This window comes from Ixodes scapularis, unplaced genomic scaffold (genome assembly GCF_016920785.2).
Source record: "Ixodes scapularis isolate PalLabHiFi unplaced genomic scaffold, ASM1692078v2 PGA_scaffold0__279_contigs__length_252992795, whole genome shotgun sequence".
NCBI classification, from domain to species: Eukaryota; Metazoa; Arthropoda; class Arachnida; order Ixodida; family Ixodidae; genus Ixodes; species Ixodes scapularis.
Window position 1 is genome coordinate 166670451 of NW_024609835.1, and position 16150 is coordinate 166686600.

Genomic DNA, 16150 nt, shown 5'->3' on the forward strand with positions numbered 1-16150 from the left:
AATTGGCTTGAAATAGCCACAAATGGCTATTAGTGGCTAGTCTTGATAGTTATGAGAAATTTTAGTATCTACTAACCGGACATGCTTTTAGTAGCTGTTGTCTTTTATCATTCATTTTTAACCAGGTTGGCTTCAATGGGCTAGCAATGGCTATAGCAAGTATAATTGTGGATATTCATGAATAGCCATTCAATGAATATTCATGAATAGCCATGCATAGCCATTTGAAGCAATTCAGGTGAAAATGGATGGTAATAGCCAAAACTAGCCGTATGGAGCCATTTCAGTTCGTAGACAAAGAAATAGTTGCTAATTATCAATACTACTCACTTTAAGCCATTTGTAGCCAATTCAAGCCGCCCAGGTTAGGAACAGATGATTATAGCCAAAAATAGCCAATCCAAGCCAACCGTCATGAATAGATGCCTATAGCTAATAATATCCATTTGAATTCATTCAAATCTATATAGGCTCCAATTGCATAAACTGTAAATAATAGTTGCTGATAGCCATGTATAGCCATTTCAAGCCAATCCAGCAAAATAGATACTAGCAAGCCAATAATAGCCATTTGAAGTCATTTTCCATCATAATCACTGAAATAGCAAGAATTGTCAACTTTATTCATGAATAGCCATTTGTAGCCATTTGAAGCCAGTCTGGTAAAAAATAGATGGTAATAGCCATAACTAGCCGCATGAAGCCATTTCAGTTCGTAGACAAAGAAATAGTTGCTAATTATAAATACTAGTCACATTAAGCGATTTGTAGCCAATTCAAGCTGCCCAAGTCAGGAACAGATGATTATAGCCAATAATAGCCAATCCAAGCCAACCAAGTCAAGAATAGATGCCTGTAGCCAATAATATCCTGTTGAAGTCATTCGAATCTATATAGACTCAAATTGCATAAATTGTAAATCATAGTTGCTGACAACCATGTATGGCCATTTTAAGCCAATCTAACAAAATACATGCTAATAGCCAATAATAGCCATTTGAAGTCATTTTCAGTCATAGTCACTGAAATGGCATAGATATGTCAACCATATCCACGAATAGCCATTCATAGCCATTTGAAGCCAGTCTGGTAAAAATATATGGTAATAGCCAAAACTAGCCACATGAAGCCATTTCAGTTTATGGACAAAGAAATAGCTGCTAATTATAAATACTAGCCACTTTAAGCCATTTGTAGCCAATGCAAGCCACCCAAGTCAGGAACAGGATTATAGCCAATAATAGCCAATCCAAGCCAACCAAGTCAAGAATAGATGCCTATAGCCAATACTATCCAGTTGAAGTCATTCAAATCTATACACACTCCAATTGCATAAATTGCCAATAATAGTCGCTGATAGACATGTATAGCCATTTCAATCCGATTTGGCCAAGAACTGCCCATAGCCAATAATAGTACACTTGAATCCATTCACATTCAAAACATCATGAATACTATGTCGCTAAATGTCACCAATGTTCATTCTGAAGCAATTTAAGGTGATATTGTTAAGGTGATGTGCAATTGGCTAACAATAGCCACTTGAAGCCATTTTCATTCATAGGTATAGAATAGCAGAATATTGTGACCAATAACCAGTAATAACCATTTTTTGGCAATTCGAGCCAACCAGGTCAATAACAGATGCATATAGCCAATAATAGCCATTGGAAGCCAACTCAGCCTGCATAAGATCAAATAAGTCGAAATAGTGACTGATCATTGATAGTCACTAGGAGTGATTTGGACCCCAAATTTGCCATAGAATTTATAAACATGATAATATAGCCAATAATAGCCATATGAAGCCAAATCAGTCTGCGCACAATCAGGTAAGTCGAAATAGTGACTAATAGCCATTGAAAGTCTCTAGAAGTCATTTGGACCCCGAATCTGCTGTAGAAATAAAAAATATGATTGCATAGCCAATAGTAGCCATTGGAAGCCCCAACTGAGCCTGCATAAAATCAAATAAGTCGAATTAGTGACTGATAGTGATTGATAGTCACTAGAAGTCATTTGAACCCCAAGCCTACATTATAATTTATAAACATAATCATATAGCCAATAATAGCCATATTAGGCCAACTCAGTCTGCACACAATCGGGTAAGTCGAAATAGTGACTAAGAGCCATTGATAGTCACTAGAAGCTATTTGAACCCCGAATCTGCCATAAAAATATAAAAAATAATATTGTATAGCCAATAATAGCCATTGGAAGCCAACTCAGCCTGCACACAATTAAATAACTCAAAATTGTGACCAATAGTCATCAATAGTCAGTATAAGTCATTTGAACTCCGAATCTGCCATATAATTTATAAATATAACCATATACTCAATAATAGCCATATGAAGCCAACACAGTCTTCACACAATCAAATAACTCGAAATGGGGACTGATAATCATGGAAAATCACTAGAGTCATTCGGACCCTAAATCTGCCATATAATTATAAATGTGAATGTATAGCCAATAGTAGCCATTGGAAGCCAACTCAGCCTGCACACAACAAATAAGTTGAAAAAGTGACCGATAGTGATTGATAGTCACGGAAGAAATTTGGACCCCATATCTGCCATATAATTTATAAACATGATCACATAGCCAATAATAGCCATATGAAGCCAGCTCAGTCTGCACACGATCAAATAACTGAAATAGTGGCCAAAAGTCATTAAAAGTAACTAGAAGTCCATTTGAACTACATATCTTTCATGTCAAATTTTGATCAAAAAGCCAAAGTTGGCCACTGAAAGCCAACTCAGGCCGTGCGCAACCAAATAACTCAAAATAGTTACAAATAGTCATTGATTGTCATTAAAAGTCATTTGGAACCGAAATCCACCATATAATTAGGAAATAAAATAAAATATCAAATAATAGTCATTCAAATCCAATCTGAGACATAACATTACAAATATCACGAAATGGTCGCTAATGGTCATTAAAGTCTATCACAAATGGAACAACCTAATAAACAGCTGCTTGGTCTATATGCCCCGAAATAGGTTAGGAAATTGGCCCAGAGCAATTAATAGCCCTTGGAAGGCAATCTAGTCTATACTCGTTCAAATAACTCAGAAATATAATCCAATAGTAATAGCGGTCATTAGAGGCTAACCAGGCCCCAAAACGACAGGTAAAACTGAACCAGGCACTATTTCTACTTATAAATACTGACTTTTCGTTAAACAGCCAGTGTAGCATTTACTGGCTGTAATTACTACGTAGTGTAGCATTTCCAGACTCATTGGAAGTGAATCTCATACAATTTAAGATAATGACCCATGGAGCGATTACATATTTGAATTGCTGTGCTTTATTTATAACTGCAAAGAGCCAGTCACTGCAGCTCCATAAACTGTCAATTTACTAAAAGTCACTAGTTGCCGGTAGGTCATTTGTACCAGGTGTAATACATAGATCTATATAATCTAAACACTTAGTGCCAATATGAAGCGCACCTCATTATCAGAAATACCGTGTATCAGCTCTTGCTCAATTGAAATCGGCACACCGATTTGCCATATATTCACAATTCCTGATAGTGTGAAGAGAAGAAATAGTGTAGTGAATGATGGTTTTCCTTTTAATTTCGAGCGCATAGTTTACCATCCCACACCGAGATGGCAGCACTTCTGTGTCTCCCGACAACCCCATGTATTTTGGCTCGAGTTTCCAGTATTGGCAGTCAATGGTATTTGATGAAGGTCTAAAGTCTACTAAAAAGATTCCAAAGCAAGAAAAGGAACATTTGCCTCGGCATGATTGTTGATGCAAAAAGAAGAACAAAAAATGCTTCGCTATTTTTTTTTCTCTTCTGCCAAGCCATTTTTTTTTTCTTTTGCAAGAAAAATGCCTTTAATTACGTTATGCTAGAACCTTGAACAAAGGAGAGCATTTACCATAAAACCAGCACTAAGGGCTTGGATCTTGTCTGGTAAAAAAAGGGCAAAGTAGATTCCCAAACAAAAATTAAGGACACGTTTATCTAGAATATTACCTATTGTAAGAGCCATAAATGAAACCGCCTCCTTAAAAGAGAAATTTTAAGGCACAATAAAAACAGCCTTAGCAACAACCTAGCCTGCACCTAGCGGCCAAGGCACAAACACACGCAAGCACATAAGCGCATGCGAAGCACAACAAAATAATAAATGCAAAAGCATCTGCAGAAGCACATAAAGCAAAGCAAATCAAAGTCAAGCAAAGCAGCAGCAGAACTGGTCCCATCTTTAGTGACAGGAACAAGCCTCGCTTTTGCTCATGCACCAGACAGCCTACTGCTAACCTGGACGGAGAAAAATAAAGCCCAAAAGCGCATAGTCGCCGACAGGATGAGAACCGGGGGAGAGAGCTTTGACTGTCTCGCCACCGGCGTGAGCTTCCGGCCCTCCATGGTGCTTCGGCACCTTGGGAGCCTCGAGCGTGCATGCGCAGCCAAAGCACTCCCGAAGGCACAAAGCACGTGCTGTGGCCTGGCGTTCGAAAGACACGCTCCGCCGTTCTCATTTTGTCAGCGACTAAAGCGCACAAATTCCCAGGGTAGCCTGCGGAAAGCAATGTTTGCAATTCTTCGTCTCAGAGGGATGCCGAATTTCAAAGAAACATTCTTTATGAAGCGAGATACGACGTTGCTCTTATCCCTGGCTTTATCTTAGTGTCTTGAGTGTTTCCAGCAAAGAGACGTCAAAACGAGCCTCCTGCAAATACTGCCAGCACTTTTAAACAGACGTTCCGCTAAGAGTTTCTATAACGACGATAAATGTGCATATTTTACACGCTAAAAACAGCCACTTCTAAAAACAAAAAAATTGGCACCAGCTAGCCCACACTTAACCCTTCTTACAGTCACCATGCATAGCAGCACAGCTCAAAACAGCATATAAAAGCTTCCCAAGTGTCCAGGAAAGCCTATCTCACGACCAAACTTTGAGCAGAAACTTGCTTCAAAATATGAAACTGCTTCGATTTGCCACGTACGATACTACAACATAAAATTTAAATGGAGTTGTGGAGGGAGGCAGGTTCGCAGCTATCCTCGGTCCACTTTTTTCTCGCACCTTTTCTCAGAGTGCGAAGGATGAAGGTGCGGAGGAGAGATGGGCCCTGGGTGTACCTGTCCTCTGCACTCTTTCCAGCCAATGGGAGGCTCACAAAATGATTTCTATTTTGACATCACTGTGACGCTGACCAATTTATAGAAACATTTTTGAGCTGGTACAGGGATAAAAAAAATGAGACGTTTACAGATCTCTGATGCTAAATTAGAGAGCAGCTCTCGAGGAGGAGGAGGGTACATAAGGGCAGGCATGCTCTCCTCCTCCATACCCTCCCCTCCTTCTTTGTACCCTCCCATCCTCCTCCTTCGTACCCTCCCCTCCACCCCGTTTCCCCGCTAAATTTAGCCGGAAAATTGGCGCCATATGACCTCAACACCAATTGAGGTTCCCCGCTAAATATAGCGGGGAAAATGACGTCGCATGACTTTGTGTGACGTCACCCATAAAGAAATTCAGTTTCTCCGCTAGATTTAGCGGGAAAATTGACGTCATGCGACCTCAACACCTATTCAATTTCCTGCTAAATTTGGCGGGGCGGTTACGGCGACGCCGCTATACGCGGAGACTGGCGCCAAAGAGCTGTACTCTAAACCGCATACCGTGACGCAACTATTGCATCGATAGTTTTCTTTTATTTCTCGGGGCCTTAAGTTCTACTAATCGGGCAATTAAAAAAAAGATTTTTCGGGAGAGTGTAGCGCTCCTTCGAACTTTTCTCTTAGTTGCTGCACAGAATGGCACAGTATATCAAAACAGCACATATCGCTTTCAAAGGGTTCCAAAGGAATCCCCTTGCCCCGGCAGAACTGCAAGCAGCAACTCGTCTCTCCAAAGAAAAAGCAAGTGCCACATTCAAAGTCTCTGCAAGGGGCACTCACTTGGTCGAGGGGAAAGCGCGTGGTCCCGTCCTGCCGGATCTTCATGTCGGGGGTGGGCTTCCCGTGGGCCCGGCACTCCAGCGTCACCTCCTGCCCCACGGACACCGTCGCATTGCGGAACTCCGTGATCTTGGGGATCACTGCAGGGGAAAAGGCGGTCCCGACAGTCAAAACTCAACCTTCTGAAACTGAGACGCACAAAGAACGGGAAGGCGAAGTAAGAAAAACGCCCAAAACTTTACATCTATCTTAGTTCTACAAATAAAGTTGGGAGGTATGAAATGTGCAGCTCCGTTTGAGCTCCGCCGGTTGTTTACAAGCCTTTCTTTGGATGAGCCATGCTGAAGTCTGCCAAATGTAAATCCACTAAATTCAGCGGGATGCACCATTTCCCCAATAAATTGAATGAGGAAACCCAAAGAGACTCTTCTCAAAGGTCCGTGCCAACGCCTGTCCGCCATTGCTTGATCACATACTCCGAGGACGCATAAGGACAAGAGGCCTGCTTCAGCATTCGGCGTGAACTCGGCTCAGCTAGTGTTGAAAACAAGCGCTGCGTCAGCGTTCGGCAAGGACTCTGACCCAATCACGCGAGTCATGTCCGAACAATGGCGACCGCCAGTGCTGCTCGGTGGACTTTTGAAAAGGGTCTACTAATGTATAATTACAACCAATTGAATTTTCGCACCAAATTTAGTGTGTTACACTTTCCTGGGGACTTTTTTTTTTTTTTTATGGAACCCTAGTTTTAAACACATTCTGCATAAAACAAAGGGCTACAGACGAAGATGAAGAAATTATTTGTGGTCTTCTTGGTGCAAGAACAAAAAAAGAACGCCATGCTGCACCGAAAAAAAGAATTAAAAATATAAAGAAGATGAGCAGCTATCCATGTTTAAAATTTACCAAAAACTGTTGTAAAAGGATTAGTATGTTATTGAAAAAAGCTAAGACAGATTCAAATGCAAATGGCAGGCTATGAAATATGGTTTTTCAAAAGGTTTGAAAAGGAAGTTTTGTGGTGGTGCTGCAGAAAATATGAAAAGTCTACAACTCCTTCCCCACAGTGCTCAAAGTAACTGCTCCTCATTGCAAAGTAGTCATTTCCATGCAATGTAGCTGTGGCCAATTCTTTTAGAGCAGTGGTTCTCAACCATTGATGTTTCGCGGACCCCTTGTGGATCGGCGGAGAGGATGAAGGACGCCGTTCGGGGTGAGAGGAGAGGAAAGGTAGAGGTGACGATTTAATAAATGTACATAATTAAGGGCTAATGTGAAGTAGACCTCTCTTATTGACATAGTACACATGAAAAAACTCGCCCAAAAGCTGAAACATTTCTTCGGGATCTGAGAAAATACAACTTTTATTGCCGGGCTTGACTGAGGAGGCAGGGCTTTGCAAACCCCCCTTTGAGAACCGCTGTTTTAGAGTTCTAAAACTGAATGAAATTACTACAGTAAAGTACCTTCATAGAAATCCCCGTGCGACCGACAAGAGTGCTTGCTGTGTAAGATGCTTCGCTCTACGAGTGTATTGAAAAAAAAAAATTCAACGTGCAAGATCAAAACAAGCTTAGTGCACAGTGATAGATTCGTGCAACATATGCGCCACTTAAAAAAGTGATGGCACCAAACCTTGTATAGCAATTACACATCAAAGTCTGACATTTCATAACATTTTTCAACTATGAAAGTCTGCAAGTTACAAAATGGATCTTCAGAGGTGTCATTATATTTGCCTATCTCTTATCCAAAACAGTGTTCAAAGTAAATGTCCAGATCTCCCCAAATTCACCCATGAAGGCTAGGCTGTGCAAGTTCATCATGAATTAAAAATAAATTAAAAACAAACCAAACAGGGATTGCATTAAAGGACCTTGATACAGTATAGACCACTTACAACGTAACCACTTATAGTGCAGGACCGGGTATAACGCGGCTTTTTTAAACCACCGGTTCGCCTCCCATAGAACTCCATGTAATTGCATACCGCTTAAAGGAGTACGGAAACTAAACTTTAGCGCCAATCTTTTTGCATAAATATGGGCTAGGAACAGGCACCACCTCGAAAATGTCAATATCGCGTTGTAAAACACAGGAGAACTAATTTTAAACCTAATTAAACGATTTCAAATTCACATCTGGTGGATGGTGGGAAGTTCTCGTGACATCACTTGTGGCATAGGAGCAGCGTCGTTCTGCGGCGATTCGGCGTGCCGGCAGAATTAGCCAAGGCCTGAACGCTTTTGCAAAGCCTTGGCGGAGACAGCCAAAGTGTAGTTGGCCACAGTGAGCTCATTCTCGTTGCGGCTCTTTGCACGACACGACCCGAGCGTGCTTCTGGCACGGCCGGTATTAGTGGCTGTGAGTTGCGAGCCGACGTTAAAAAAGATGTTTGAACTACGACAGTGTCAGCAAGAGCCACGCAAATACCTGTTCACACCCCGAGCGGGCACGCGCGTTTGATCGAAGTGCTGGATTCACTCTGTTAGACCGCGTTTCGGTAAGCGCTTCTGGACCGATCTTTTACGATTGCAACTCGATACTGACATGACACTCGGCAAAGAAATGTTGGACCGACAATCGCGTAGCTCCCACGAACTGCTATAGCTCGACAGTGACCTAGCGTCGTGTCAGAATAAAAATGGCATACTAATAACGGAGTGTACATACCGTGTTGCAAAGGTAATCCGTGTGGCGTTTATTTGAGCTCTATATCACACAAAACAAGGAGATAGAATCAATGAGAGTCTCTTTTCGACGACAGCGTTCGTCACCGCTGTCTCGGAAAACAAGGAGATGGAGATGACAAAGGGAAAAGATTGACCTCTGAAACTTAGTTAAGGGAAAACAACTATTCATCCGGGAAGGGTCCACAAGGGTCACGCGGGCATATTCCATTCAGCAGGCCAGCCGGTCATGGGCAGACGGTCTTGGCCAAGGATTGCCGAAGGAACGGTGCGCCGAGTCCATGTTGCTGCTAGGCCTACTATATTCTGCCGAGCTCACTTGGTCGGTAGAATCCTGGCCGTTGTAGCTCTTCTCGGGTGTTTGTGGATCCTGCGTTCTTGATCGTTGTGGCCTGTTTCAAGTACTCCTTCCTTTTTACTTGCTGGTTAAGTCGGGACGCACGAGGAGAGCACGTAGAAAAATGAATGTCCGTTGGTCGTCGCTACCAAGTAACTGAACGACGCTGTCGGCCATGTTGATTTGATCATAAAAGCTGCGGAGCTGTCGTAGGATTCTGTGTAAACCTGCGCAAAAGTTGCGACAATTTCGTTTCGAGAATACGGGGTTTCTCTTAAAGTTGTCGTACACACTTTTTCGACGTAAGTTCGCTTTGAGAATCCGACCTCAGAGCTGGTTTTCTCAGTGGTGCCGTGGCTGCCGACTTGCAGTGGTGCAGCGTGCGTGCAGCCCTTGCATATCCCAAACGGCCACGTTGTCAGAGGTCGTAAATCGTTGACGCGCCACCAAGTGGCAACGCTTGTAACCACAACATCCACGCCGTAGCCTTTCCCGGCTGGCACAAGTGACGTCACGAATGCACCCAATATCCCAAGACGCATCGCGCTCTCCGATGGCTGATTTTTGAGCGCGCCCCCAATCGGGCCCCTCAGGGTGAAAAATATAGCCATCCGTTCAAAATATGAATGCCCGATTATGATTTACGGATATCATTGATCATACTAAACCTATTTCTGACCATAATAAATGTACTTCAAGTTTCGCTTCAGTATCCCTTTAAAATGCAGGCGCGCGAGGGAAATACCGGTTATAGTGCGGTTTCTGGAACAGCCCGCCGACCACGCCGACCGACGGGCGCAGTGAGCACGCTTCCCTGTGCGACACTAGATAACGGCGCTAGCCGCAAACGGCACTTGCGGGGCAAGGAGGTTGCTCGAAGAAGCGGGGAAAGCACGTACATGTCGTTCACGTGCATGCATCCACGGCCAATGCGTGTATCCCTCCGCTGCGTTGGAAACAACCGCAACGAATGTTCGCGCCGTTCGCGCGCGTTGCATGCCGGTCGCGGGCCGGCTTCTTCTATCCGCAAACATGGCGTCGGTCATGATTGTCGACGTAGACGGCGTGGTGGAAGCTCATCGTTCCGCGTAAAAGCGCTATCCTTGACTGTGAATTTTCGTCGTGTGTCGCTATGATAACCCAGCACGTACTAGAAGGGAAGATACACCTACTCGTGCGGCGATGTCGTGGCGGCACTCTCAAGACGGCAGAAACGCCCATGTCGTCGTGTTTGTTTACTTCGACTACAGTGGTGCTTTCTAGGCATTTGTGTTTTCGAACATTGCCCGCATTTCTTATTTGGAGCATTTCATGCCTGTGCTCAAGTTGAAGGTATTACTGGCGTGTACCGTAAAAGGATGCGAATTTTCACGCGTTTCCATCACCGGAGAAAAGTGATAAGGGTTAGCAATCCTGAACGCTCGCAACGTCCGGCCGCAACCCGCGACGCCGTTAAAAGGCTGCGCCAGGCAAAAGTCGCTCATTTTGTTTCAAAATGTGTGACACACTTGAGAGAAAAGTGTACTAGTCTGGTGAAATAAAGACTTTACTCAAACTAAGCTTTATTTTTCATCTAACATAAAATAAATTCTTTTACAAAGGTAAGTTGTCTCATGGCATGTATTTTGGCCTGAAAAATTGATGTTTTGGTTATAGCGTGGTACCGCTTATAGCACCGATTTTCGTGACTCCAGCAACATATGTTATATGCGGTCTTCACTGTATTGTGCTTGACCAGTCGTGGCTGCCCTTTAAGTCAAGAATTGTTGCATTTTTTCCTCTCTATGGCTATCTCGGGTGACAATGCAATGCTTTGGTTCCTTGTCTTGGTTCTCTTTGCTCATTGTTAGTACTGTGGAAAAGGATAAAGTCAGATCCCAATAAAATTAGCAAAGGGAACCAAAACCAAATGCCCAGTTCTTGCGCCTCTGACCATCCTTACATGCTTTTCAATATGGAAAAAAAAAAAAAAAAAAAGATGAATGAAAAGAGGTTGCATCTCCACATGGTGAATGATGTTGATTGGGGAAAAGCTCTGGTGGTGCTGATGATACTGATTTTATTGTTCATACGTAGTGCCGATTTTTTTTTTTATTGCTCATAGGTTGTGCTGAGTTCCGGGTTGCATTTCGACTTCATTATTACTGCTTTATGGTCGGTGAAATGCAGAGCCAGTGGTTCTTCTAGCGGATCAGCTTTGATTCGCTAGAAGCCGTGGGAATGCATCTCCACTGCTTAAAGGGATTGTCCGGTCAAATTTTGTATTCGAGAAAACAATTGAATATCCTTGTTATTGCCTCGAGACACATCGTACGTGCAATATCTGAATTTTATATGCCCCTCTGCCTGAGTAATTGAATTTTTACTGCTCCAATCGCATTCTAGCGTAAACGCTGCTTTCGTTGGCAACATTGAAGCTCCGACGTCACAAAACACAAAGCGAGCATTTTTGTCTCGTCGTTTGCCTGCGAGTGAACGCCCCAGCGTGCTTCGTTTTTTGTTGTTGTGCTCAACTTGTTTCGTGGTTGGGCAAGATTTTTGTTGCGCGGTTGGGTGCCACAACCACCGGGCAGCACATGCGAGCCAAGACATGACGTTCCACACTTTTCCGCGAGACGTGCAGTGACGTGCAAAGTGGATCGTCGTCGTGCGTAGGGACTGGGTTTCCGTCAAGATTGAGATCCCGCTTATGCAGCAATCATCTCAGAGAAGAGAGCTTTGAGCTGAGCTCTAAGCGGACAGAAGGCTTGTAAGCTGAGGTGTGATGCTGTGCCAACGATATTAAACTACGTCCACTCACTCCTCGCCCAAATCGGATCAGTCAATTTAGGTTTGTTCGATTCGCCTGAACTGGTTGAACTAGTTTGGCAGTGCAGAAACTGGAGCATTCGATTCAACCGGAAGTTGCACGACCTCTGCACTGGCGCGTTCGATTCATCCCAGTTCTGAAAGAGTTCAGGCCCATGCAGTTTTTCAAAATCTTGCACCGGTTCCGGACTCGGTTTAGCGTCTGTGCAGAAGCAGACGACAAGAGCAGATGGGGACAGCGAACTCTTCGTCTGTCTCTGCTCGCGGTGCCATTTTTCGCAGCGCTTGCTCAAATGTCGTTGATGTTGAACAATAACGCCGATACGGAGGTTGCATTTCCTCTCATTTATGGTAATAACGTACCCGCGGTGGACGCGGAATCGAGATCATAACCGAGGGTAGGAATTTGCTTGATTATGATATTCTAAAAGCGTTTTAGGCACCTGCTCGCGTAGGTGTGGCTCCCTGTGGTGAGTGTTGAAATATTGGCTCATGTAAATTGTTTCTTTTTGATGCTATGTGGGGGGTCCACAGTGTTGATATCCTTACTTACAGACACGGGAAAGGTATTGCCCTCTTGATAGTCCCCGCCTTCAGTTGCTCTTGGATGCATATTGACGACTCCGATACATTGCAGAGGTCTGGGATTTAGTGCGTTGGCACTCGCATGTCCCTGTAGCTGAGCATAATACTGCATGCTTTGTCCGCTGGTATCTGTGGACGCCCACTAACGGGCTTCGGAAAAACGCCGAGAATAGGCATTTTTTGCCGATCCTCGCTTCAACTTGACGCCAAAGTTACGGTCGATAACTGTCTTGGCCACGACGCTATCGTCAGGCCTTCGTCTTCAAGGTGACCGGTATACCGACCGCGCTGCCGCCAGTGACTCCCGACGCAAAATCATCCTGCTGCCGCAAACCTATCGTCGAAATGCAAAGATTTCTTTTGAGGGGCATTTGCCGCTACCTTCTTGACTTGTAACCGACTATAGCACTATAGTTCAGAACTTCCTGGCCGAATCGAACAGATCTTGATTATGCAGCGAAACCGAAACCAACAGCTTGGCCATCTCGAAGTTGTATTTAGCACGCGTACAGCCCGATATCTGTTTGACCTGCGTGTGAAAATGGAGCGTATACTCTGATTCACCAAGCTCGTACAAGTCAAGTGACGACATGCATTTGAACGGTTCGCGGTTTGCCTTCGACCCGCGGACGTCGCCTCTGAGGGAATGACCCACAGCCTCATCACCGATCCAGTGGATCCGCCGAAATGTGTACCAAGATGCCGCTTCGTGTACCTAAGTGCCGCTTCAAAGGCGAAATCTGCATCCTTTGCTTTCCAAGCGCCCCCAGTTTGATCGGCGTCCGTCGCGGTTGTGTTTGCGCGAAACGGCGTACGTCTGCTCGAAGCTTATGGCTGTCTGCGAGTAATATCCTGCCAAAAAGCGTGACTTTTTTTTTTGCACGTGCTTGGGAACTGCATTAAACGAACCGTAATTCAGTAGGGTACAGCCTAGGAGACTATATAATTTGAAACAAAATACAAGACATCCATCGACCTACGCTTGTTAACCCGACCATCCGACAAACCTTTGCGTTTTGTGACGTCACGCAGCACCTACGGATGTCAGCCATTGACACTGGCGAAATTCGGGGTGCAGCTTCGTACATAGGATCATGAAAGGTTTAATTATTAACGGGAGATCATATATCAAAATAAAAATGACGTTTGTCTACATGAAGGCTCTCCCGACGTAACGAGCGCAAGAACTTAAGTACTTCCGGTTTTGACAGGACAATCCCTTTAAGTCAACGGTCCATGTCAGAAAGAGAATGTGTGGTATGGATCGTGGTTATATACACAGTTGAGCATTTGACCGCAGCGCCCTCTCGTCTATAAACGTTAAGCCAATGCATGCAAAGGTTAACGCGATTATATACGGATTTGACCGCAGCGCCCTCTCCTGTATAGACGTTGAGCGGCTACATGCAACGTTGGAGTGTAGTGCAGTGGTTAAAATGTCTGCCTCGTAAGCAAGCGGTCCTGAGTACGAACCCCCGTGCGGGTGCACGTTCTTTTTTTAAAAGTGGGCCGATCCCGGAGGCAGTGCAATCGATTTGAGCACAGACGCCGGACGGATGGACAAGGCTAGACCCTAAGGAGCCGCCTCACCCCTAAAAGCTACAGGGTGGCTCAAGGCCTAGTGTGATTGAAGATGTGGCCACTGCTCTCATCCTAAAGCATGCCGCCCAGTGCAGAAGTGAGCCTAATCATATATTTGAAATCAATTACGTGATACCTCTAACATTTGCAACAGTAGTGACTTATACATTGTGCAGCCATGTATCTTAGTAATAATTTTAAAAAAAAAAGTAGTATCAATTTGCAACAGTAGTGACTTACACATTGTGCGGCCATGTATCTTAGTAATATTTAAAAAAAAAGTAATATCAATATTTAAACAGAAATTTATTATGGATTATGCTAACTATAATAAAACAATCAAGACAGGTTCAGGACTTTACTTTGCAAAACCAGCATTTTTGATAAAGATCCATTCATCACGAAGATGATCCGACAGTATAAAGTTTGTTAATTGAAGGATCTGACAAATCTCCTTCCAACTTGTGACATGTGTAGACTAAACATGCATCAGTCGTGCAATTTCTTGGCTAGTCAAGGCGACATATCCACCTAACACAGCTATGCAGGAACCTATCTGGATGACTCGCAGCCTACAGCCTAAGGGCACTGATGAAGAGGGGTATAAGTGCAAATTTTGGAGAGAAGTTAAAGAATATATTTATGCAATGTCCATGTTTATTTATACTGTTTGTCCACCATCTCTGGAATGATGTTGCCCCCCACGGCAAAGTACTTTCTGGGAACTTCACAAAGGACACTAGTGCAGAACTGTCACTCAGGTAGCGTGCGATTGCTTCCAAGCTGCTGTTGACGTCTAGGAAGGCTACAGTTGACCAAAACTTGGCCAAGGACTCCAGAGTTAGACGCAGCGGAGTCCTCCAATAAACCGGTTCTGGGAAAAGAAACTGTATGCCGGCGGGAATATGAGTGAGACTGGTGAACTATATTCTATTACTATCCAGAAACTTCCTGTTCAAATTGCTTTTGAGAACTCGGCCCTCAGCCTCAAAAATGACAAACTCCAAATGTGTGATATAGGAGTGAATGTTGTAATAGTGCATCTGTAAAAGACTGACATTTCTTTATAAATGTATATCTGTAACTATGCTACCACCTCCACAAAGGATCTCCCAAAGGCTGAGGTATATCCTTTGTGGTCATATTATGGTAATATTATTCACAAGTGTCCATATTATTTTTTTTTCAGGTGTAATCCATACAATTGCTAGATAAACATTACTTCACTATCAGAAAGCAAAGGAATAAAAAAAACTTCAAAGAGCTAACTCATCCAAGCAGCAGTACTTGGACCCATTTGGCCATTAAAATCCAAGGGCAATGTAAATGTGATTTTGACTTGCTCCAATGAAAGGCACACTAAAATAAGAAATTCCCGACCAAGGGAAAGCTGGAAAGGCCACAGCAACGAAACCAGGTAGCAATTCAGATAAACACGAACTACTACAGTGTTGTGCAGGTTACGTGAGGCTCACCAACAATCTTGACAGCCACCTCCCTCGAGTCCAAGTTGGCTGGATTGATCGCCTGGCAACGGTAAGTGCCTTCGTCTTCCCTCCTGACGGCATTTACCTGCAGGGCGGGTCACAATGGCTAGTATCAGCAATGGCAACAGAAAACAAATGTAGATTGGGGGGGGGTAATTTCTCTAAATAAGCTTTTCTTCAGACCAAAACAACTCAAAATCCTCAAAACCCAAAAGCAAGCAAGCAAGAATCAAAATAAGCAAGTACAAAGACAAGCACAAGGCAACCAGAGAAAAACAAAAGCAAGACAAGGAAGGTGACAATTTTCATTATATTTAATAACAACTGCTAACCAGGCCTGATCTATGACTGACGTCTCACTAGCTATATTTTTTCTCTTCTAATCAACATTTAAAAAAAGGTATATATTTCTTAAAATATATTTATGTTTGCAGTGCTAAAGCAGAAGCAGACAGGGGTAACTTATTTTTTAATCTTTTTCCTAACCATCAAAACTCAAAATCTTATGCATTCCTGCAAACTCGCACAGCACTATGGTGCCTGGAACGAGTCTTCGACTGGCGCATTTAGCATCCCGTACAGGCCATGAATAACGCATAGAGTCCCCAAGCTCCCAAATTTACTCCGCTATCTCAGCCCCAAAAAAGGTGTTTCCCCAGTTTCAGCTCTATTCTAGCAGATCTGAGCTGCACAGAGACTCATAACTATGAGTCCA

At 43.6% G+C, this 16150-nt stretch overlaps 1 protein-coding gene across 3 annotated transcripts in view; it reads right to left on the reverse strand.

The window, feature by feature from the left end:
• The window catches only part of LOC8030970 (fasciclin-2), a 126340-nt gene that overhangs the window by 47596 nt on the left and 62594 nt on the right, over nucleotides 1-16150 (reverse strand). For all 3 annotated transcript variants that reach the window (XM_042290337.1, XM_029970246.4, XM_029970194.4), the window contains exons 7-8: nucleotides 15424-15520; nucleotides 5948-6087 (exon numbers count right to left, since the gene is read on the reverse strand). In XM_042290337.1, coding sequence (XP_042146271.1) covers nucleotides 5948-6087; nucleotides 15424-15520 — 237 coding nt within the window. The remainder of the gene's footprint in view (nucleotides 1-5947; nucleotides 6088-15423; nucleotides 15521-16150) is intronic.